Genomic DNA, 26,524 nt, shown 5'->3' with positions numbered 1-26,524 from the left:
ATTACCCCCAAAAAACTGATTGGAATATAATTGAAGTTTAGCCTACAGCTTTATCTAGTTTCACAGTAATTATTATTCAACTCTATAACAACTTGGCTGTAAGAGCAACCTAAATTGCAAACTGTGAATAGGTTGGTAGCTCTTTTGCTATTTTACATGCACATATAACCTATTCTAAATGTTTTTCATGAAGCAAATGGCTTCACCAATTACATCTTCAATGTAAAAAAATTGAGGAACAACTAAAAAATACTACATGATCGCTATAGATCCTTTATTGGATCGGTAAAATGTCTGTTTGGTGATTACATCTGAAGTGAAATAGTCTAAAATTGCCTTTTCTTTTGAGCATTTTTTGGTCAAAGCAATCCCTCATTTTAATGTGAATTATCCTAAATAATGCATGTTCCAGGTCAAAGTATGTCCCATCAGTGTGTGTGCATTTTGCCACGGGCAAAATAAATTGCTGTGTTTGCTGTACTTTGGAAAAACAAAAAAATAGACTACAGGAATTCCCCCTTTCCCCCCTCCTATCTGTGTTACTATACCTGACCCAGTGAAGCACTGTGTATCTCCTCACGTTTAGGATTGAGCTTGACGATGGCTCGGGTGGCTTGAAACGATGAGTGGATATAGATGGATTAATGAATGGAGGGGTGATTTGACGCAGGACAATTAGCAGGACTTCAGAGTGTGTTTAAGTCAAGAATTCCAGCTGATTCTGCAGGATACGCAGAAAATTCAAATTGTGTTGCTCCTTTTTTTTTTTTTTCAAGAGCTGTACAACACACAAGCATGTTGTTCATAGCCACATACATATATACATACAGTGGTGATGCCCCCATGGATGCAAGGTGGGTAAATCTTTTATGCATGATACATCACAACAAACCAAAACAAATCAATGGCCTTTAAGTGTCACCAAACACTCTTTTCATTTCTCTTTACCCACTGATGGCACCTTCTCTAGCTTTCACAGATACCCGTACAGTATGGAGTAGTTAATGATTATTTTTGCTGTTTTTAAATCCTCAGTTACTGGTATCAATAGATAAGATTATTTGAGGGTTTGTCATCTTAAAGCACTGCATAATATGCTGAATAAGTTCTATTTTAAGCTACCTGTTGAATTAAACACTCGGTGAGTGTCCACTTAGGCCTGATGGTAGCACTGGAAGAAAGGTCATGGGATGTCCAAAAACCTTTACATACCATATCCACTGTGGCTAATAAATTCATTGACATTGGTTTTATAAATTTCACAAAAGGCAGCTGAATTTAAACTTTGCCACCAAATATAATCTTTTATCCATTTTAAATGGCATTCAGCCCACTTAATGTGGTGTATTTGCAAATCTGTCAGTTCTAGACAATCTGTGTCAGGCCAGTAATGAAACCAATAACAACTTCTTTATGTAACACTGCACCTACTCAATCAGTAAAATAATCCATGTATGATTTTGTGCTGACTGAATGAATAGTTCCATTGTAAAGCCTTAGTTTAATGTTGAAACCTTTTCCAATAGTATCACAAGCAACTATGTGATACTAAATCCATCACCAACCACCTTTAGAATCACAAGAATTGGTAGCATCAATCCTTCCATTAAACAGCCAAGAATAACTGAATAAAAGAACTCCATTCATATCCAAATCACATTTAAATCAACTGACTAGAAATGGTCCTTTTACATACCAGAACTATAATTTGAGTATGAAAACCAGATGCTTTTATCAACAAAAAACAGCATTGATTTGTGGTGGTTTGAAGAACAAAGCTGTCATGTTGTGCATAACCTTTCTTGCTGCATGCCAACGTAAAGACACACTATGGTGCGCTGATAATATTTCACTCTTTATGCTAAAAGAAAATGTATATAATGGTTAAAAAAAGAGGAAGCAAGAGGGTGAGTCACTAATAATATCAATGAATTTCAACAGAAGTGTAATATTAAAACATAATAAATATAAAACAAACAAAATAAACAATTGTATGGATTTTGGAAGATAAAATATTTATGTGCAGAAGAGTGTTTAAAATGAAACATTTATTCTTGTGTTTTACTGTATTCTGATGATGTAGATATTGTGCAAAAATGGCCAACAATAACCAATTAAGTTATAGTTTTTTGGTTTGTTGAAGTCACTTAGCGAAAATTCACTAGTTTAATGTGGAAACAGATGAAAACATTTAAATGTGATAAACATATTTAGTGAGCAGTATTTTCAACTTATGGTATGTGTTGATTTTTACAGGTGGAAATGTAAGTGAATCAGACAAAAATACATGGAAAACTGTATTAACAACAATAACAACATATATATGTATATATGTATATATATATGTATATATATATGTGTGTGTGTATATATATATACATGTATATATGTATATATACACATACATATATATGTGGTTCCCTACCAGACCTACCGTACTCTCTACGCCCCCCAGCTAAGCTACGGGCGCCTACAATGTGGGGAAAAAATAGAAAAAGAAAAAACACAAAAAATGAAAACCAAAATGAAAAATATGAAAGCTTAGTAGGAAATATTGAGTGTCAAAGTAAAAATACACCGTGCAAGACTCATGCTGTGTATTTGCCGTGTGTTTAAGTGTGTGGTCTACTCACTACGAACAAAAAAGAAAAAAGGTACAATTCATGCTACGTCTTTTTCATCTTTGGATGCCACTGTAAAGCTATGACCCCCATTTTGCCATTTAAATTACCATAAACATCATGAACATTTTATTCTTTTGTTTTATATCAATTTATGAAAAGTACATAAGGCCAATAAAAGTTGTAAATTAAAATTCACAAGAAACACCACAATAAGCAAAAAAAAAGAACAATAAAAACCAAAGTATCACATGTCACATTTCATTCTTTTAACAAAATAAGCATATGCTGACAAATGCAGGCTAAACTATAGATTTTTTTTAATGGATGCTATATTACTTTGACAATAATGCAGTCTGAGATCCCTGAATATTGCAACGTGGATGATGCAAATTAGCATGTTTTCTGTAAGAAACCTGGAATAAGTGCAGGAAAATAACATGTGTAGAAAATAATTTATATTTAAGCAGTGTTACAGGTTCAGGCGAGATCAACTTTCAAAAACCTCTGTCCTCATAACTGGACATCACATAGTTGGCACAGTTGTTGCATCAGATCTCTGGGTCACAACAAAAATGATAACCAAAATTCATCAGTCATTTTGTGAATTGATTACACATTATAACATCATGTTTTTTTACAAGTCATACTTTCCTACAAACACTCATATTTTATGACACAAAATATGGTTGCATGGTTAAAAAATAGTTGCAAATACCCCGTGTATTTTTTATCCGTTGTATTCTCTAAATCTATAGCTTTAATGAATATGTTTTCAAAATAATATTTCCATATCAATATCTGCAATTTTGCTACATTTAAACTCTTTTTAAGGGAAGATTATCTTTGGGCTAAATGATGAAATGATAATGAAACACTGAAATAAACCTATGTATAGCACGGTTGAGTTCCCTGGCATCAATCATCAGTCATTAATTTGCAGTACAACTGGATATAAGAATTGAAGTATATGAAGCATTTGTACAGCTTTTCCAATTACACTATCACAAGCTTTGTATCTCGCTGTATTAATTTTGAGTCTAAGTCAGAAAACAAATTGTCAGTGTGTGATGTGTGATGCACTTTTGATTGTTAATTTCTTTTGTGTCGAGATGTTATGAAGCATGTGGATGCTACAACATGGCAGAAATCTCAGGAATCTCACCAACAATCTCTTTGACGTTATAAGCTAATATAAAAATAAATGGGAACAGAACAACAATTTTGCTGGAAACAACTAAAACCTTTTAAGTGTTGCCCGTTGCTCATGCACAAATAAATTGAATAAAAGAAACATCATTTTGCGTGAAAAGGGCCAGCCACCTATATTTTCACTCCTGGCACTGTTGATTTGTGTGAAGGCTCAACATAAACGTCTAATATCTATAACTGTAAATATTCAGATGGCGTAAAAATACAACAAAGAACAGACAACTTGCATAGAATGAATGAATGTAGATTGGAGACATCATGATTGGCCGGTCTTCAGCACCTTAAAATTACTTTGCATTCCCCAAACAATGGGAATCGATGTTAAGTAAGGAATGCCATTGCAGCTCCCTTTTAATTGTTCAAAAAGGAAAAAAAAAATACAAGTACAAGCCTTTTTAAAAGTTTTTTTCTTTTTCATATATATTTATATATTAAAATGATTATAAGCTAAGTCTTGTCACAGTCATATGCCTTTCACTGAAATAATTAGTTTGTCTGGGTTTATAATAATAATTAACAGGTTATAAGCTTTTTTATTAAAAAAGCTTATTCTGTATTGCAAATAGTGAAGGATGGCAATAATACATTTGGACTTATTCATTTTATTCTTTGTACCACAAACTCAACGTCTGAGGAGTTGCTGCCAAAGGTTATCTACCCAGCAGGCCTTAACACAGGCTACATTCACACGACTATGTTTTCATTTAAATATGGTGTTTGCAGATTAAGTAATCTGTGTCATGATGAGCATTTCATCTTAATTTCACAAGTTTTTCAACTAGAAATAAAAGTAAATAGTAGGAGTTGAGTTCTGGCAGATAAGAGCTTTCCTCAATAAAGCCAATCAGGAAGAAAAAATATATTGAATAGTCACCAGGGGGAGACACTGCTGGTTGCAAAATTAAGCTAGTTTGAATCGAAGTTCATGGAAAAATTTGCCTGCTTCTCACTTGATACATAACACCAGTAACATTTTCCTGAGGAGTTAATGGTCTTTATCGCTAGTTTTAGGTCTCAGCACAAGATGTCAATTTTACAAACTATGTTCACATTTTAAGGAAAACAGATGGCACTTATTAGTAGACACCAGTGTAATTGGCAACTGGTATTGTGCCAGTGTGATTGGGAGCCTGGTTGCAGATAACATTTATGAACTTATGGTTGCAAAACCTCAACATGGTCGAGCATATTCTATAGTCTTCGGAATGGGAGTTCAGATAATTGTGGATAATGTCACGACGAGTTGCCACTTGATTTTGAAATGAAAACAGAGTAATATGCATGTAGCCATAGTATTTCTCCTGTAACACTTTGGATTATAAAGGCAAATGCAGTTTTGAACTTGTAATTTCAGCTCATGTTTGATGAGTAACTCTATGTGTTGGGTGGGGCTACTGCAATAACTGGAAGGGAAATGTCTGCCTTTTTTTCTTTTGTGGATTTCGATTTCCCCTCTAGTACAGCCTTTTTTTTATATATATATGTATAAATATCTTTTTCATAATGCCACTCTTAAGTATTGTCTTTTGTTTGTGCAAAGGAGGAAGTCGATCCACTCTCTTTTATGAATTGAAGGATGTAGCCTCTCCTTTGTTACAAGTACTTTGCAAGGTTCACATTTCAGTCAGGGGTCTGACACACATACAGGCTCTCCGTGGTCCTGTGCTGCAGTGATCATCCAGAGAGATAAATGTTGTCAAACTTGGAGATGTTTGTTGTTGGCCTCAGTTCCATGGGCCTCGGTATTTACTTTGGTACGCCATGTTGGACAATTCGACAATGGAGTGGATGGATGGAAATGCCAGTGGCAAATGAAAATTCTTATTTTATGAGTAACAGACAAAATGATCAATCGGCCAAATGTAGGGAATGATCAAGGCTCCCATCCGTCACGTTTTGACAGGAGCCCAGCTAAGCCATCACTAGTGAGGCGGTGTTAGTACATTCAGTGGTACTATACTGCTCCTCTGGGGACATGTCTTGTCAGAGAGTTAGAGGCCCTCAGTGGCTATGATTGTCTACGTTTAGGGACCAATGTTTCTCTGTTATCTTTCAGCAGTGATGAGCCACCCCAGCATGAACATTTTTCCTGGCATTACCAGAGAAATGTGGCATTTAAAAAAAGGTGAATATGGTAGAATTGACCAAAACACGACTGAGTGTTTTTTAGACCATTTCCTCTTAAAGAAATATGAATGGATAGGTAAGACAGGTAAGAATCTCCAGTCACCACTGCACAAAAAACAATGGCCGAAACACTGTATGAATTACCAACTACCTAATAGGGTGTACAAGCAACTGGTTGGTAAACGTGATGAATAAAATGGAGGCAGACTTCAAAGACTGGAAAAAGTGCTGTGTTTGGTTTTGAACCATAACTACTTTACTTTAACCCAGCTCAGCGCTGGCAACACAGTATGAGTACAACTGCGAACAGTACAAGTATTGAATATAAGTTTCTATATATACAAAATGGTACATTTATACACATGTACAGAGTTTGAAGAATGAATGCAGTTTGTGCAAGAACGAACTGAAGCCAGTACATTCATACTTAATGATCACTGTGGACCCCCAGCTGTTTTCCTCTCCACACGCTATTAAATATGAAATCTTTGTAAACTTTTTTTAGCTAGGGGCCACAAAGCCGGTCGATAAATCTTTTTTAGACCGTGTCATCCATAGAATATTCCAGAGAATTGGGCTCACAATTTGATTTGGACTATTTTAAGTTGTTGCCAACACTCGTCTTCACTAGTTCCACTAGTTCAAATAATCACAGTTGCTGCTCTAGTCTACATGTTCACTATTGAGAGATTTTCAGTATTCCCATTTCAACTGGAAGTGGCTGCAAAATGGATGAAGGCCATGGCAGAGGAATGCTTTGATTAGAATAACTAAAAAGTAAACTATATATCATTATATTCATAAATAATGTGTTCATCTTCAATGCATTCATTAGAAAACTAGGGTTATAAAGTTATTCACAGTATTTATTCAGCATACCCAGGTGCTTAAGTTAATTTTTCTACATGTGGAGAAACTGGAATGAACATGAGCTTGAGCTATTCAAAGTCATGAGCAGAAACAGGCCAACTTATTCCTCACCTCACAATGGCTGAGAATTGAGTTTGTTAGTCATTAAATGACCCTCAGATTTCCAATCATGTTTGTAGTAATTGACTTTAATATGAAGGTTGGGTATTTAAGACTGCCGAGAGAAGATAACGCTGCTCTTGTTGGCACTTGAGGATCTGCACATCAACCACATTCTCTCTCACATTCTCATGTCACCTCATTCTGGTGTAAAACCTCATCACTCTCATTTATTCCACAGCTAAGCAAGACACTTATTAAAAGATTGCTTGAACAACAGCGAAACCTGTTCAAGAGATGACAGACTCTGTGTCTGCATAGAGTAAAGGGACATCTAACAACTGCACTTCCCTGTCTTTCTTGGTAAACGTCAGGTTGTCACCCTGGCTTCCTCGGCTCAGCTTATAGAATGCGTAAAATGGGAATGATTAGAATGACATAGACAGATATGACATGGGCCCACTGGTGTACTTTCTGCTCCATAGTTCTAGACTGGCGCTTCTGTGGCCACCTGTGTGGGCACCTGAATCTGGCTGCTTATATGTCTTTTGCTTTTTGATGATCTCCCATGGGAAGTCCTCTATTGGAAGTGGGCTGGCAGGGCTGCCTGACCCCTCTGGAGTGCTTTCAGGGGTTCCCTCAATGATCTCAATTCGGGGTGGGTGCATCAGATCCATTATACTGAAAGGTGCTGGCTCTGGTTGGCACATCACAGACTTGTCTGATCTGTTTTGCTGCACAGCCCAACTTGTGCCTGCTTGAATTCCTACGGACACTCTGTCATCTGTTTGTGTGGTACTGTCACTGCAAGGCTCCCGACACAAAGTCCACATATTGTAGCACTGAGTAAAGTTGAAGAAGTTGCTGTTGAAAGTTTTTAATTCCCCACAGACGTCTCTGCGCAGCTCCGCCAGCTCATAGCGCATTGCTGAGATTTCATCTTTCCACTGCATATTGAAGGCAGCAACCATGTTAGCAGACTCCTTAAAAGCCTGAATGGCCTGAGGGACTGGTGGCTCAGAGGTGCCTATGGGTGAGGAAGGGACCCTGTATGATGGTGGGGAGGCCGGTGGGACAGAGATGGCTGTTATGGTGGAGCTAGTACTGTGCTGGCTGCGAGCAGCAGCAGTCTCTCTCTCCAGCCTTTCCAGCTCCACATAGGCAGAGGAGCTAGCACCGTCATCGTCCTCTATCATGTCTTCATTTAGTAAAGAGGTCCCATCCACAAGATCATATCCCTCTGGAAGAAAAATTTGAATATGCAAACAGAAGGACATTGAAAGTGAAAGGAACAGCTGGAGTGTGATTTCGATTTTGGATTTGAACTAGAACGTAAACACATATCTATGGAAAACATACAGTATGTGAGTGACAAATCATTTCAAAACACATACAAGATCAGACTCAATAAATTCCTGTTTGTTGTTAGCAATTTAAAGTCAAGTGTTGGAGATCAGCACTCACTGGTGTGTTGGTCAAGTGTGTATGCACTAAATTACTAAAAATGCATTTACTAAATTGCAAATGTGAATATAGCACTTTGTTATTTCTTTATCAACATCCAAGCATATTTTTTTGTCATTAGTCACAGTTTGGATATATTTATTTGAACCTACAGTATATGTGGTGTTCAAGTATAACGTATTTAACAAAAAATATCCTTAATGACCTAGATGGTCAGTTCAAAGTAGCCAGGACAGGCTATAAACCTATTTAATATGTTCATGCTGAGCCTAATTTTAAAGAAAATAAGGATTGTCATTAAACTCACATACTGTAGGCCTTTCACAATGTTTTTACACTGCCTTCTCAGTCATCTCAAGGCTTCTTTCCATCTTTTCACTGCACAGCACAGCAGAGTGGAATTAAACACGAAATGCATCAGTTGTTATCAAAACGCTGAATCCATTTTTGGAGAACCCTTTTCTCAAAATGAAAAACTTTTTTCTTTTTTTTTTTTTACTTTACTGCCATTTTGTGCAAAAGAAAAGATGCAAAGGGAGTAAAGGAATCACAACCCAGTGGGCTAAGAAGCAGATATGAACCCTATTGAACATATTAGTTCCAAGGTGGCAGATCAGACCCTATGGAGTAAGTAACCCAGTGAGGGGAGGGGTGACTCCCCCCTTCAGGGCTGCACCAGGAAGAGGCTGCAATCCCACAGTCAAAGACAGCTGACAAACTCAATTCAAAGGTTTAAACTTTGCCTTGTGTGGCTTTTTAAAAGAAGTCAAATTTTCATGGAAAGAGAAAAATAAATTCCACACATGTACGGCAGACAGTCGCTGCTCTCAGACATGATTGGAGACGATGCGATAACATTCAGTGCTATTTTATGGTTGCGATGTGAAAACATTCTGTGTGGTTTGAGAACACTTAGAATAGTGACATGACAAACAACTCACATAAGCCAGCAGCACATTCATTATTGTCAACAATTTGAAGGTGGTTTGAAGAAAAAAACAACAAAGTGTCTGAGGTTTTGTGAGTTGTTTGGAACCGTTTTCTACAAGGAGAACATAATGAGATGTATCTACCAACTATATTATTTAAAATCCTGCATATCTATTTTTTTTTTTTTTACAGAGAAGGCAGTGCAAAAACACACATATACATAGATATATGTATGCGTGTCAACATTAAAATACCTGCAACAATCATCACTGATGCCTCCAGTTGTTCTTTCCCCCTGGTTATCCTTCAAGAGATGGATGGTCAAATGGAGAGGGGTTTGCTGCTCGTCTGCCCTAGGGAGCATCATGGGATCTCTTCCCCACTCAAGGGCCCACTAGCCTCACACGGTGTTTGGTTCATTAGGCTTACAAATCAGTAAAAAAAACTAGTATGGATTTCACGAATCAATGTTTTGCTTAGCCAAGATAGACTGGCAAAGTTACTTCATTTAATTCTAAGGCCACTAATCCCCCAGAACAGTTCAAAGAGTACACAAAAGGAGAAATATTGTTTGTAGAATCTCTTAACTGGAAGTTCACAGTAAAGTGTGAAAAACTAATCACCATATATGCTATACGCTCTAACATATTATAACCGAAGCATCCTGCCAATCTTTAAAATACAAATTCACAATATATTTTACCATCAACTGGTTGTTTAGATGATATCAAGCTGACAGATTTGGAGCAAAGAGCTAAATAATTAGAGTTCAGCAAATAAGACGGTGGGATTGGAGAACACTTCTTTATCCTCGGTACTTGTGTCACAGCAGAAATTGTCAATGTAGACCCAATTAAAGAGGAGAGGATTCCAAAAACAAAAGTCCAGATTGAACAGGAAAACAAAGCCCACAAAATGAGTAAAAGTGCATAATGTCTCCAATATTAAATTGACAGAAAAGTATACAAAAACAGTATCAATCCAGAGCATAGTATATACAAAAAAAATCCACATAATTATAGAAAAATGTTTCAATAGGGTTCATAGCTTTACTCTTGCAGGCAAACACCAAATGCACTTAATGAGGGAGTTACTGCAAAGACTCTGCTTGCACAAAGAACCTGAAATGCTGATTTTGTTCGCACTGTGTTGCACAAAACCTTGAAATCCTTGCATGCTCAATTTAAAAAAGGAGCATATACAGTATAGCTCAAATGAGTATCTAATTGAGTCATAAATAAAGAGCCATGAGTTTAGATTAACTTTTGTACATAATTATAGATAATAATGAAATATGATGATGTAAATTAGGTTTGCCCAATCTGAAACTTACAAAGACAACAATGATTTAAACAAGAGTATTGTTATAACCTCTTACAAAGTTGAGTTTCATGCAACACAACACAAAAATACTTAGTAATACCAAGTGAAGTTTGTGCTTGTCGAATGCTAGGAATATGTCATCAGATGACAGTTCCTTTGTGCAACCAGTGTGTGTTTGTGTTCTGGTCATTTAGAGATTTTTTGACTTACCTTAAGTTGGTTACATTGTGTTTTAATTTAATGAGATCAATTACAAGGTCAGTTGCAAAGCAATTGCTTATGTTGGTGCAACAGAGCAGGGGGAGGAAGGCTTGTCCAGTGTATCCTCTCAACATACAGCACTGTGCAAAAGTCTTGGGGCCAAACCAGCTTTGATGTTTTTATGATGTGTGATCATTGGAACTTGAATTGAAATGATGTGACTGAAGGCTTGTGTTGTGTTTTTATCAAGCTGTCAATGAGTTTAACTCGTACAAAACTACACGTGTGTCTTGAATAAACCTGCCTTAACAGACGTTTTTCACAACAGGTATTTGTCCACATGACAAACACAGGTTGTACCACTAACAGGGTTCCACTCCAGGTTTAAGAGTGTGTGTATTTTTTGTATATTGTGTGTACAAGTGTGATACTTGCTAACCTGTAGATGTAGAAGTTATTTTTTCTAAATCATTTGTTATTTTAAAACTGCATATATGCCCCTCCTATTTTCTGGATGTGTTTGAATGAAGTGATTGAGAAGTAAGGTATGTATGGTCATTCCCAAACCAACAAATCTAATGTTGAAATCCTAGGATTTTTGCACAGTGCTGTAAATAGTTCAAAAACCTGCCACTCCCCTACCCCCTGGCCCGTTTAGGACTTGACCTCTTCCTTAGCAACTCACACGCCTCGCACAACACTTATATAGCACCACAGTTTTAACATGCTCATGGTAGGGCCTAGTCCTCTCAGGCATGCCATGTGATGTGGCTGTACTGTGTTGTGATAATATGTGCTGTGAGCGTGTCGCCATCTGGGTGTTGAAAACAATGCGGCCCCTCCCACCCTTATCCCAGTCTACAGTTTGGCAACGCCACAAGTTACCAACCAGAAGCTCGGCTAATGATGCATGAATCGTGCAAAGTAACGTACAAGCAAATCCATCTAAACAAACTGTGAGAATGCAGAGGCAAAAACAAACACACGCACACCGTAGCTTCCAAAGAAAACTTGGGATTATTCAGCCTGGCATCTCTGAAGCTCAAGGGTTCCCCACTGTACATATGCAGGTATGTCAAGTTTGTGCGCATGTATAGGATGTATGAGGATATGTAGTCTAAGCCCTCTCTCATTTAGGGGGGGGATTTTTTTTTACCTGTTGTGGATCTGAGAGTTGAAGTGACAGTGGAGGATGTCATTGAAGGCAAGCAGTCGTCATCTTGGGAATAACCAGCCTGAATTGCACGGAGGTAACTGTGGCTTCGAGTTCGGAACGAACCAGGCAGGTCCAAGGCCTCCATGGCCTGGGATTCTACTTCACTAAAAACGGACTCGCAAACTGACTCAAACTGGCCATTGATCTCAGTCTCACTCACCTGAGAGACAAAAACAGGAATAGCAGTCCTTAATTTTTCCTCGTCCTTTCTCTTTCTCACTTTGATTCTTCCCCTTTGCACAGCAAATATGAAGGAGTGTTAGCATAAGGAAATGCCACTGTCACTTCCGACCTTTAAACTAAATAAATGTCAAGATCAAATTAGAAAAAAAAGGCAGAAGTCAACAGAAACAATCAGAAAATTCAGTTTTTGTTATATAGCATTCATGTTACCACAGACCCTGAAACATAGATGTACTATGCTCTACACTGCATTTTATTTTTACTACCTGGAAACTTAAAAAAAAATCTAAAAAGTCTCTAAGTAAGAATCTTAAGTGTAGCTGATAAAAGATTAAATATTTGTTGATGCCAAGATTATTGAACAAATCCATGCAGTAATGCCTGGTATAATATATTATAATGTCTTATCCTGTTTGTAATATACATTCACATGTGTGTACTGAAGCTTGACGTAGTCAGTTAATCACATCCTTTTCTTACTTCAGTGTTAAACATTCTAAATTTGTGTTTCAGTATTTTTAAGGCCTTGTCTATCATTATGATAATGATTCACAGTAAGCTGAGTGTTAGCACCTACAGGAGTAATCTGAATGTACAACCCTTGTTTTGGATAAAATCTCGAAAATTCGTGTTACTCCTCCATACAGAGACTTGGTTGCTGGTTGTGTCATGGATCTTCTCATTGTAGCAGCCGCGTCTTTTGCCACCATGGAGGTCCAAAACGGACTTGCACAATTGATCCAACTGTATAGTGTCATAGCAGGGTATGAAAATGGGATGATTCCTGAAATGGTTGGTATTTGATATAAGATTAGACATTAAGTTGTCGTATTTCTGGCCCTGTTGTCTACTTCTAAACATTAGTCGTCATTCCACGAAAAACAAACTTGGTTTATCAAAAAACAAATGCCTGAATTTAGTATTGTTGTTTTTCGCTAACTATTTGGCATGGCACAATAACAGGAGAGTGATGAATAGTTTTATTAAGTGGCCAATTTCAGGCGTCATTGGTCCAAATCAAAATCCAGACTGTCCATAGTCCTTCCAATATAACATTAGACTTTGTAGAACTTGTATCTGCTATTGATTAAATCAACCATAAAACTGCACAAATGTGTTTTTTCTATTCATGGAAGGCTATAGCTATTAAATAATCAGCTGTGGACCTCCAGTATGGACAACTACTTTATGAATGTTTCACTTAAATGCCCTCAACTCTTAGCGTCTACATACAGAACAGCTCAACATAAACTCTCTCATCTTGTGTCAGTGCAGTCAATGTTTAGGACTCACCTGGCTGACGCAGCTAGCCTGACTGAGGGTGCTGACTGCGCGCATGTAGCTCTGGTTGCGAGATCGGAAGGGCGGGGGATGAAAGGTGGCAGGGTCCAGTGTGACACTAGGGTGGGGCCGCATTTCTCTTGTGGTTTGCAACTGGTAGCCCTGGCTGAACAAGGGACAGAGGGATGGACACAATCGCACAAATCAAAAGCTACACTACTGGACAACACTGGAAAAAACTGTTCTGGATGAATATATGGACATACTGTGTCTTCTCGTTGGTATGACTTTCTATGCAAAGTGATAATGACTCATCTCCTCATGGTATTATCTGAACAATCGGCATCAACACTGCACTATTTTTAATGATTGGAGTCATTAGCTTCTTGTCTACCTCTCTGCGTCTTATGAGAAAACAGCAACTCTGATTCCTAAACTACAAAGTGCATGTGTATAGAAATAATAAGAGCTAGGAACCGCAGTAATAAGAGATTATCATGTTCCCCGCCAGAAGCAGGGAACAAAACAGAGGGCTGATTTGTTTGTGAACAAAAGCAGACGTGATCAGAACCCCACTGAGATGACGGTAACAAAAATAGCACTGAGTGGCAGTAGGGTAGACAAATGCATGACGCCTCCCCATGTTCTCAGAATTTGGCTATATCTTAAAGCAACACAGCCTGGAAACAAACAGTCACCAGGAAATGGATACATGCAGAGAGATGATTACGAAGTACTCTGACAAATTTGACTTCCTGTTTAGGATTCATTCATTTACAATGTGGTGTCCACTGACTATACTATATTGTTTTTTTACAGGTGTCTTGAACACTGCAGAAACACTGATTATTGTTCACTTAATATTTACAAATCATGTGTTGAACATATCCGCCACCCCAGGCACATTTAAAGGTCTAGTGTGTAACATGTAGGAGGATTTATTGGAGAATAAATTGAATATGTGTCCCAAAATTGTATTTGTACAGTGAGTGTGTAATTGCTTTAATTTAAAAACAATTGAGCTTTTAGATTTATTTGAGGCAAATGCCACCATCTTGTGGCAACCATGTTTCTACAGCAGCCAGAATGGACAAACCCTCCAGGGTGTGCATTTCACCTTTTGAAAACTTTGTCTCACCATTAGATGTCATTACTTCTTACACACTAGACATTTAAGCCGTATGTCTAGAGATTCACGTTGGATAAATGGGATAGTTTTGCTGCAGACTTGTCAGTAACACTGTGATAAAATGAGGCACAGTGCCCATGCGAGATGTTGTGCAAATATTGAACTAGCAGATGAAAAAGGTCACAAACAAACCCCATTACTGAAATGCTCAGCAGAGCACTGCTTAAACTCATCTCATGAAACAGTCATGGATCAAATACTTAGACAACAGCAGCTCAAGAGCAAGTAAATAATGTCAGGGAAAAAAAGCTAGTCCACCCTAATGCAGTCTAAACTGGTATAAGATTATGTAAGAAACAATAACAAAAACAGCTCCTCTTATTTTGATGTCTTGCAGCTTTACTTGGAATCACCAAATAATGCTAAACCTGTTCACATCTCTCAGAGAAGGGAGCGGGGTAAAAAAAAAAAGTTTGATCAGCAAACAATTTTCCTTTGACAGCATATAGACGATGCATTGAGTCTGTGTTAAATGGTTTTGATTTATGGAAACAAAAGGCTGAGGCTGTGAATTGAAAAGGTTTAATGAAGGAAAGGGAACCAATTTAATGCAGTTCTTTGGTGCCTCAACTTAAAACACTGAATTAAATTTTTCAAACTTGCAAACATGCAAATCAGTGAAACTTTTTCCCTCTCAATTTGCATTCCAGCCATTCCATAATGTTGTGCTGCCACTGTGCTTGTATGAGCATGTGTTAGTGTGCATTTTTAAATGCGTAACACTGTGAGGACAACCTCAACTATTCTGGCTACCTTTGTACAAAACACGAGGCAGCACAGTGTGTTTGAATGCTTTAGCTGACATTTCCGCTACTGCAAACAACAAGTATGAATAACAGTCTTGATAAGAATTGGTATTGATAAGCAATATTGATAAAAATTCTAATGTACCCATGCCTTTTAGCTGCGATTCCTGTCTAGATTTTAGATGCACACAATGCAAAAATGTTTCTTTGATGTTGAAGCAGTCACTAATTCTGAAGCTATATGGAGAATATATTCTACCAAATACCTTTTTAAAAGAAATGATTGAGTTTAAAAGAAACCAGACCTACCGGTGGGAGTCTAAGTGGGGTCTATGCATGGCTGATTTAAGTACAAGCGCATCCGACCGAATGGCCTTCTGTGGAGAGGTTTTAGGGCTGGTGTCCGAGTCGCCACTTTCGTCATCCACCTCTCCCATAGCTTTGACGTAACTACTGCTGCGCATCCGCCGACATGGGATCTCCTCGTCTTTGTCGCCTGGGTATCCACCCCATTCATCCTGGGGCACCTGTGGAATACAACACACCTGTGTTAAAATCAACCCCGCTTTTTGCCCTATGTAAGCTGGGATTGGCACCATCAACCCCCCATGACCCTCATGTGGATGATTAAGCGGTAGAGATGAGCAAGAGAGTGAGTAACTGTCATAGCTATCCTTCCTTGAAAGAGGTTGCTTCCCTGTGCTCTGTCCGTAGTTATGAAAATAAAGCAGCCTCTGTTGCTGTCCATGGTGCTGAAATGTAGTTATGAGGTTTGCTGTTAATTAATCTGAGGTTTTAGCTCCCCTGCTTAATCTAGACATCTGCAGCCCACATTTATGTCTTTGCAGTTCACTAGCAGTCACCTCTGTACCTGAAGTAACTGTCTTCCATGCTCCACCAGGTAACACATTTGCTGAGGTTATTTGGATTTTACAGGCTTCTATCAATTGCTCAGATGTATGGTAAAGGGTCATGAATGGTGGCAGATTAAGTAAAATAAGGATACACAAAGTCTCATCTTTTGTAATGTGCATATAATATGACACAAATGAATATCAACTGACAAAAGGCTGAACTGTCAGAAGGAAGAGTTAAGAGTTCAAAACTGACTTCTTGTGGTAGTCAAAACTAGAAGCAGAATTGTGTATATTTGTTGTTTCTACCCTTAAAGATCAGACTTTCTTTTACCGCTTATGTACATTTTTATACTTGGTTAACACTAGTATATGTGTTTATTTGTGTGTGAAGGTGGGTAGCTTAATTTAAGTGAAGGAGGAAGTCTAACAAAGCCTTTAAAGAATCATTAGTAGACTTGACAGACGGTGTCTAATGTTCATGTGACAGGGATTCAAGCTATCCACTATTTCCTCCTCCTAACACATTTTCTTCTCCTTTAGTTAGCTGAATCTTTGTAAAATCCCCGCTCCACAGTGGGCTTTATATGTCCAACAGCAACAGAGGCAGTTTGTCTGAAATAAACACAAAAACTGTGTAACTGCTGTTTATTAGCCTGATGCTGACTGGCTGTGTGTGGGGGATCAGGGAAGGCTTTTTCCCATCTGTAATCTTTTGATAAGTGGGTGGTAATAACAAGGAGCCCTGCATCCTTTTACAAAAGCAGCCATGTGCTGTGGAACCTAAATACAGAGAGAAGTACTGTGCAACAACAAAACATATGTGTATTATTATGTGCACTGTATATTCTTTTTCTTTCAAACACCTTTGGCAAGTTTTATTAAATTCTACACAATTTTAAGTTTTCCTGTTTGACCATAAGCATGATATTAACTGTGTTTATGTTTAGGGAGGTACAGGGTGAGATTTCTCAATATATTTCTTGAAGTAACTCCATCATACTCTGTGGGATTACTGAGCTAGTCAGTGTTTAAGAAAAGCACTCATAGTGGATATCAAAAACATGAGCACACTTAAGCAGTTTTAGAAAAAACACTTAATTGAATTTCATGCACTCTTGGCAGTGATGCATTTGTTTTGCTTGCACATCAAATGTTGCCACAAAGGCTACAGCCTCAGGCCTTTTGAATAATCACTCTGTCATTGTTGACACAATATAACAGCTAATACAGAGACATGTGAGCTCTTAAATAGGAGAAGGTGTACAACCTACTACACGGTTAATTAACAGAGTGAAATGTTATATGATCGTGTATAATCACTGTCATGACATCATGTGGCGAACAGCTTCATGTGTTCTTTGTCTTATAACTATAAACACTGACTCTTCTTAATACAACCGTATTAGGATGAAGTGCTAGTAATTATACAGTGTGAATGTCTGCACATAATCAAGTCCTGAAGTAGTAAAAACCAGCATGTCCTAATTAGAATTTGATGTGTTAGAAATCAGAACAGACTATCTCCAATTAATTAAGCAATCTATATTTTTTTCAGAACACTGTGTTTGTTTAAGTTTTTCCTGAGAATAAACTGACAAATATTTATTGAATCATGGGGTTTAAAATCATTTTTCCTCCCCAAACACTGTGGTTTCCTCCCCCTAAAGATGGGGAAGCTACAATTGCAGTGTGTCGCAAGCTACATGGTCTGGCACCTTATTGATCAGTTATGTAGTAAGTAACACAGTGAGTCACTGCTGTGTGGTTAGGCTGCAGCACTTGTCCCAGTGGACCGGGCAGCCTTACCTCTTGAAACGGCAGCCTGAAGCACAGGGCTATCCTTAACGCTCTTCCACTTACTCACTTTATCCAATAATATACTATAGCTTGCCTGGTTTTCTGCCACAATCACTGAACTGTTTTTACAGAAAGCAGACATTTATACACTATTTCTTTTTTTGCCTAAAGCAGCCATTCCCAAATGTTTAAATGTCATTTTTGCCCCATTTTTAAACTCTGAAAATCTTCTGCGACCTGCCAAAACCTGACAACACAGAAGTTATAGAATTGAGTGTTTTCATACATTTTATTTCCTTCATAAACAGGCACATAATAATATTTCAGCTCTGAATCAGGCCTCTAATTATCTAGGACAGGAGTGGGCAACATTTTTCTCCAGAGGGCAGCACTGCTATTGATAAAAGAAGGGAAGGGCAGCACACTGAATCATGACAACAAATAGAATCTTTAGTTGCTGATAGATGGTGGATTCTAATTTACCCATTGTGTTATACTAAGTGCTTTTAAAAGGTTTATATTTTTTAATGTGAAAAAGGCTACAATTAGGTATGTACCAAACATAAACTACATGAGAACCGTCACAGCCTCAACATCCCTATTTGAGAGTTTTTCACCTAAGCAGGAAATCTTTTTATTTTTTATCTCAAAACTGTAATAAATCAGGCCTGAATATGGCACTAAATTAAAGATAAATCATTTTCCTCCAAATATATGATCGTTTGGGGTTGTAGTTAACAAGGCAGCCATCGCTCATGGTAACATCCCCCCAAGCTCATTACCATTGCCTTAGTTGTTTGCTCATTTGATGCTACACCTGAAAGAAAATCTTCAGCTGTGCCTCTGAGACACCTCAACAAGCAGCTTTACACCATCATTAGTTACCATTAAATAACTGCTTGAACAATATAAACATGGGATAAAGCATCTTCTCACTGCAGGATGTGATTTTGTAAGACCATGTGGCAGACACTTGTGTCCCAAAAAAACCCACACATCAAACAAAAAGCTACAAAAGGCTGATGCAGTGTGTTACACATACTATGTAGTTGGATGCTCAAGTGGTGAGACATGTGATTGTTACTGTAGACTGTAGTGCATTGTTCGGATGAGTTCAGATTTTGACAGTATATTAAGTGAAATAAGAAAGTGCAGGCAAATTAGCTGGATGATAATTCAACATTGACAGGAATGCAGATTATTATTCAAAGCTCTCTCTGTAATTTTACCTGGAGCATGTACTTAAATGCATAGTAAAGACTCTGTTTGGTTATTTTGTCATAGAGTAGCACTCTCAGTGAGTACAGAGTGTCCTGACAGGCAAAATTTGTTTTATTGTTTATTGTATATCATAGAGATGACATCAGCTCACTCTTTAGGGTTATTACAGTAGATAGCCACATCATCAAAAGACACGGTTCTTCCCCAGAATATCTCTTCAAATTCGCTGATTTTGCCCGAGAAATATCATCATCACACTTGAGGGCACTGCACTGGCTAGATTTCAAGCAAGGAAGGGCAAAAATGTATGATTGATTGAAGCTATACAAAATGTTTTATGGATTACTGCAGAGACCTTGTACACTTTGCATTGACTACACATCCACTGTACTGTTCCTTGCCTTCAAATCATGCTTCAAGAATTTGAGAACTTGCCAAATCATTAGTAATTTAGACTTTGTTTACCCAGCTAAATCCTGGTAAGATCAAAGATTTTGCTTACGCAGGAGATGTGGCCGTGGTAGTGGAAGAAACGATATGTAGAAGTCAGTAAAATTTGAAAAATAACCATACGATACACATAAACAGCACGGGTTTGTGCTTAGGACTTCCCTTCCTTTCTCACACATGACAGAAAACCTTCACATACCAGGAAGAATGTAATTTGTTTGTAGACCAAGGTTCTACTTCAGAATAAGAAACACACACAAAAGGATGATTCTAAGGCTACGAAAAACTTTAGTGCAATAATATAATTATTCAAACACGCATTGCAGGCATTGCACGCAATTACATTTTGCCAAAAACTTGCAGTGATTATTAGAAGGGAGGGAATTTCAGTAATATATTCACTAATTTTGCATTTTTAGCTCTTGAATGATGCTTTTTAGCTGCAATATGACAGTTGCTGTGCCCTTTCTTTAACTGTTTGACATTAGTAAGTAAACGGTTCCAGCAAGTTTCACTCGCCTGGAGTTGCTACTTGATGTCTCCTTGCGGTGGCGTTGCTCAAATTAATGAGGGAAACCTGGGTAGAAGTTACCTGGCCGAAGAAGAGGGAGTTTTACTGCGGGATTATGGCAGGGAAAGCTACGTTAAGAGATGCCCCATCCACGTTCAATACATCGAGATATTTAACAATAATTTAGTTTCACCTTAGGGGGCGAGCTTAAAGACTTGACACCTGCTAAAACAACAACTTGACCGACACAGACCTGCCCTCATCACTAGTGACCTTAAGGACCCAGACGCATCAAAAACAGAACTGGATAACAACACTGAGCGTTGACTAGAATGCCTGTAAACTGATCGCTCCACCTTTACTGCAGTGAATAAATGCTCTCAGTATGGACACACTGACTGTGTTCATGGCAGCTGTAGGGCAGGCAGAGACTTGTCAAATGCCAGTGAGAGAGCCTTAGTATTGACAGAGTCTGTTTGTCCCTGTGGCATACAAACAACCCTTGTCTCTGTGTGTGACTCTGCACTCTGTATCAAAGAGTACACACCAGGCAAAGCCTTTTCTCCCTCTCTAAGCATATGTACGAATGCATCCACAAGTCAAGTGATCCATTATGCCATTACTAAAGTTAGTAGTTTGTAAAGTTGATTACATTGCTTGCTTAAAACTAAATCCTGCCAGAATGCTTGCAATGTTGCATTGCTTGCTGTGTGTGGCACGAACCCAGTCCTAACAGGAACACAGTGTGGCAAAAAAAGGCTGCAGCAGAATAAATGCGATGTTATTTGAAGACATACATCATCTTCGGAGGAGTGGTTGAGGAAGTTTAATAATGACCAATTCCTGTAGCTCTTTCCATTCCTATTTCAAGCAGCAACATTTCATAATGGGCTGAGACAGGATTTCAGGCCAAGTTTCCCTTAGAGAAAAGTGTTATTGGGAGGTCAAAAGTTTGAAGGCACAAACTTGACCCTGAATATCCCAAATATGTCAGTGTCTTGACTTAAATTAACTGTTCAGAAGTAACTGACAGCCCTGTCAGTGTGTTGCTATTATTGGAAAATCTTTAATCACCTTTATATTGAGTAGTTTGAGAAGTTGGAGTAGGATGTTTTAGTTTCTATGTATGCATTAGCTGAAAACCTCAGATTAGAGTTCTCAACGGGTCAGGCCGGCCCTACAAACCCAACCGGACTTGCGTGTTCAAACCGGTTCGGGCCTAAAAAATGTGCAAATGAGGCGGGTCGGGCCTCGGGCTTCCTTTTTTCCGCCAATAAAACACATTTCTTGCAGGTTGTAAATAATATGTTGTTTGTTGTGAATCATCGCTGTTCATATGTGGAGAAGAGTAAATCTGGCTGCCTGCTTGATGCAGAGAGGCAGACCTGACGCTGCTGTGTGCGTAACCCCCGACACTTTGGATGTTAGTGTCATTTTTGGAGCCCTTTTATGATGTGCTGCTTTGGGCAGAACAAATCAGACATCACTTCCAGCAAAATGCCAACGATACTGCACAGAGCGCAACCGTGCATCAACGGCATGCACAATGAAAATTTACAACAGTACGCGAAGTCCCGCCTGTTAGCCGTTACCGGAGGACCCAGATAACGCAGCAGCAGTGCCCGTCTCCTGCTGCAAAGAAAACACCATACTTCGATAAATTTCGGGCCGCGCCGGGTTCGGTCTTAAAGACCCGTGGGCCAGGTCGGGTCGTAATTTTCAGGCCCGTTGAGAACTGTACCTCAGATTAGCCCATGAAATAATAGCACTTTTTCATTGTGCATACAACTTATATTAATAACAGTTATTCTCATGTAACCTTTTTTTTGCATCACATAAGTTAGATTTTGTAAGTAAACCCTCTCAAGTACCCCCAAAGCTTTCAAAATAAAAACTAATTAATTTAAAGGCCTCCAACACTGCTTTTCATTGTGTTTTTAAAAACACTACTTAAGGCTTTACTAGTTCACTGCTTAATGGTTTAAGGGTCCTTAAAACTGTTTCATACTTAATTAATTTCTATTATGCACAAACTCTGGACAAATTTTGACTGTATTGTATATATTCTTGTTCAGCACCAAACCAGTGTCAATTCTACATTGTTTTCTACCTGGGGTAACCCTATATTTCAATGTCTTCAACCATGACACCAATTCCCTTGATTGATCTCTGCACCTTACTAGACAATAGCCCCCTGAGGTGACTACACAAAAGGTAATCCTGGTTAAATGTATTGGCTCGAAACTCTTGCAGCCACAGTGATTGTCCTCAAGAGAGTTACATAGAGAAAAGTGGAATTCAAAAGGTTTCTCTGGCAAGATATCTAATCAATATATCAATCACTGCATTTTATTCAGAATGGCCTCTATGGGGAAAGAGTGAATATTGATCTCAGTTATTGTAGGTAAGTGATTTTCATGGTTTACTGCCCTTTCAGTCCACCACAATACAAGGAATACTCAACAATGGCAAGGATCCCAGCAGATCGCTATACTTTTTTTCATCTTATAACAAATGGCAGCTTTATTACTGTACGTTAAATTTGCATCCATAATTACTCACTACAAAGTAATTTTATTCACAAAATCCTGATTAAATGTGACCTAATTAACCAGAGACACTTTAGTTTCATACACTAAAGCTACCACCTACAACATAAAGAGCCTTATCTTATCCATGTTATTATATGTGATTATTTTAACCTTAATCCAGTGCCTGTTGTAATCTGAACAACTGTTCAACCTTCCATAAGCATAAACATTTTGTTTTTAATATTATTACCTCATTAACTCAATCTTGAGTTTTCAGCTTAGTCACAACTTTGAAATGAATGGGTAAGACTGTATTAGGTGGAAGTAATATACTGTATAAAATGTAAAACATTCCTACACACACACCATCTCTCTCTCAAGCTTACATGTGCCCAATCCTGTGTGTTACAAATGTTAACCACTAGATGGTATTGTGCATGATCAGATTATATTGTAACTTTTAAAAAGGTTAATGGTATTTGTAAGTGCAGTTAAAATACACTGCTCACCTGTGCTAGACTGACAAAACTGAAATAAAGGAGGGTTCAAGGAACACTGGAGAAAAGTGAATATATGTGTATGTTGAAGTTCTGTATATTTTAAAAAGTAAACTGTCACATACCTGCAGATAGTGACATGTCCGCAATGAAGGCTTGTGGTCCATATGCATTATGGGTTTCTCTAGATTAAGCGATGACTTCCTGTAGGCCTCCTTCGCCTGGCTGACTGTCAATGTCGACCAGGAGCTCCTCTTCATGAATTTTCCCTCAGGTGCCATGGCCATGCTCTCACAGGCCGAGCACTTGACATCATTGTTACTCTTAGAGGTCTTGAGAGACAGGTCTCCAAAGTGATGGCTGTGCATGGAATCTGGGTAGCAGTGGCTGACGTGTTCCCCGTGGTGGCGTGACATGACACTGGGCGTGCGGTAGGTGCTATCGCTATCCAGATTGTCGTCGGAGCTCCACCAGCCTCCGGAGCGGTGCTTACGTTCTTTGCTCTTGCTCCTCTTGCTACCATGTTTGGTTGAGTGGTGGCCATGATGGTAATAACCTCCTGTTCCTCCTCCACCTCCGACAATATCACCTTTTGTGCCATTCATCTTGGATGATCCCTCCAGGGAATGAGATTTAGTGAAGAGCTTCTGGACGGAGTGAACAAGGTGTCTGATGCGGCCAGGACTCTCGCTACGTTGCTCAGTGGTGGTGGAGGTGCGCTGGTACTGTAATGTGTGGAAGCCATCGCGGTGTAGAGGCATTTGTTTTTCAAACTGGTCGAGAAGGTTAGCAGGAAGGCGGTTGCTCTTGGTGCCGGCGTGGTGGGAGGAAGCAGCTGCCGCGGCTGCAGCAGCAGCGACAGCAGGGGAAGTGGCAGAGGCTGTGATGGCAGCGCAGTCGTCCCGTGTGGCTGAGTCATAGTATTGTGAGCTATAGTGCATCCTGGGGAAGGTACTGCTGGACATGTGGTCAGACGGGGCAGGTGGTGCCATCATGATAGGGGACATGCAGTCAGAGTGGATGGAACTGCGCGGCGAATATCGGTGGTGGAAGTCCATGGGGCAGCTCTCTGTGGGGCTGAGCAGGTAGGACGAGTGGCGGGACTCGGGGCCATGGTGAGCATGAAGGTCATGGACATGAGGGTCATAGTCCAAGCCATGGGGTAAAGGGATCTGGTGCTGGGATCGGCTGCCCGATAAGCCCTTCATGTTCCTGGCCAGAGGGAGGCGCCTGCCTTCATTGAACTTTTGAGACGGGGACCAAGGTGAAAACTTCTGGTCTGTTGTGGAAAAAGGGAGAAAAAAAAGGAGAAAAGGAAGATGGTCAGAGAGAGAGTAGCTCTGAACATCCTTGATGTTCCATGATGTGTAGACTCAACCTAATTTTAAGTCCAAATGTTCAATGTCTGTCTCCTATTGGCATTTTCAGATTGATTGAATTTTGTATTGAAGACATTTGTGTCATTTACCAGAAATCGAAATAAATGGTTATTCAAGACAAACAAGCTATGATATTTTGTTAAGTTGAAACATTGTGCTCATATTGTTTACTAAATAGAAACATGCCCATATCCCTCTCCAGTAGTGATTAACTGCTTATTTAAATAATTTAACTTGACTCCTAATACCATTAAAATGGATCCAGTACTATATAATAAATTCTGTTGTCAAATGCACTAGCAATATTATTTTTTAACAGACACGCATACATTTTGATAATGACATCTGTTTTTCTCTGGCCCACCCAGACACAAGACAACACAGTAAGCAGACAGAACAACAAAATGCAGCAAAATTAGCAGTGATATGAAAAGCATCTGTCGGCAGTGCTCAGCGTTTTGCATGACAATTAGAGCCTGCATCTTATCGGTTTGTGGTTAAAAGCTGCAAAGTAAACAGAATGTTGGAGCGCTTCGAGTGTCTGCTATTCCCTTTTAATTAATTGCTTTTAGTTCTCTTCAGCAGGAAACCCCAGCCTGGAACGGTGCACATAGTCTTACATAACGCTAAGGATCTGTGATCTCTCACACTTTTTCAAAGGAGCCAGAAATAAAATGCACAGTTGTCATGGCAACCACTGCTGAAAAACCCAGGAACTGTAATAGGATTTTCAAGGTTGTTTGAGGTGGCTCCTGGTCTTACAAACGGGGGGAAAAAGAGAGACAGGATGTAATGTGTTACAGCCACGTCAGCTTTACTTGTCATATGTGGAACGTCAACGCATAGTTTTTTTTTTTTTATAAAATGGTCTTCAGAATTTTAATAGAACATTCTGTGTTCTGTGTGTAAAATCCATGCTGTAGTTTTCTATAAACACATCTGAGCAGACCTAATTATTGCTTAAATAACTGTTTGCTTTACATATTTGCTTTGCTTTGAATCTTACAATAACTACACTAGAAGATATTAAAACAAACAATTATTCATTTTTATGTTTTTTGGTCATTCTTTGCAGTTTGTACTATTCTGCTTAAAACATCTGTGTGTCTAATCTACTAATCCTCCTGCGTTCCTCTCATTATGTCATTTCCTCCATCATAGCTCTCTGTTGTCTCCCTAAACCTGACTATCTCTCAGATTTACCACACTCAAGTAGATGACATCAACCTGTTGCCAAGGCAACAAAACGTGTTAAATTAAAGCTTATAATAGTATTGGTTTCAAGCAGAGATGGCACTTGTGTACATACATGCAATGCTCTGTTATGTACTTTCAAACACAGAATATGTTCATGGTAACATTATATTCCAGAGCAGCTGAGCATCCATCAATGTGTCCTTTAAATACAGTTTTGCTTTCACAGTCGGAGGCCTGATTCAATTAAAACTTGAATTTTGTTGCACATCATAAAGCAGGAACAATAAGTGGAGATTGCTTGTTGTACTTGTTTAAAGACCAGTCATAATATTTTATGGCCTTTCCAATTCTGATTATTCACAGTAACGATATAATGAAGACAGCAACTTTAAAGCCAACCCTGCTTTGCTACATACTGTGGCAACCATGGTAGAAAATGACACACTTGAATGTGTTTTCTTTTTAAAGTGTGTGCAGTGTTGACTTTGACATTATTTGAAAACAGGTGCTGTTTCACTAGTATGATCCATGATTCTTGCCACTGTCCCTTCTGCCAGCTTATCTGTCGCCACTAATTTGACAAATGATCAATAGTGACAGTATATCAAACCTTTTCACACCA

At 38.7% G+C, this 26,524-nt stretch overlaps 1 protein-coding gene across 2 annotated transcripts in view; it reads right to left on the bottom strand.

Moving 5' to 3' along the window:
* Positions 1-24,584, bottom strand: part of LOC122784162 (disks large-associated protein 2) — a 37,589-nt gene extending 13,005 nt beyond the window's left edge. Inside the window, exons 1-5 of one of the 2 annotated variants that reach the window (XM_044049296.1) lie at positions 23,452-24,584; positions 15,772-15,989; positions 13,540-13,693; positions 12,004-12,223; positions 2,529-8,169 (exon numbers count right to left, since the gene is read on the bottom strand). In XM_044049296.1, the coding sequence (XP_043905231.1) occupies positions 7,358-8,169; positions 12,004-12,223; positions 13,540-13,693; positions 15,772-15,989; positions 23,452-24,534 (2,487 nt within the window). In that variant the 5' untranslated portion in view covers positions 24,535-24,584 and the 3' untranslated portion in view covers positions 2,529-7,357. Of the gene's footprint in view, positions 1-2,528; positions 8,170-12,003; positions 12,224-13,539; positions 13,694-15,771; positions 15,990-23,451 lie in introns of those variants that run through there. The other variant, XM_044049295.1, reaches the window with a different exon arrangement.
* Positions 24,585-26,524: the final 1,940 nt, after the last annotated feature.

Source organism: Solea senegalensis, linkage group LG17 (assembly GCF_019176455.1).
Source record: "Solea senegalensis isolate Sse05_10M linkage group LG17, IFAPA_SoseM_1, whole genome shotgun sequence".
Lineage (NCBI taxonomy): Eukaryota > Metazoa > Chordata > Actinopteri > Pleuronectiformes > Soleidae > Solea > Solea senegalensis.
The sequence above is the reverse complement of the archived record's forward strand: the minus strand, read 5'-3'. Positions and strand labels throughout refer to the sequence as shown.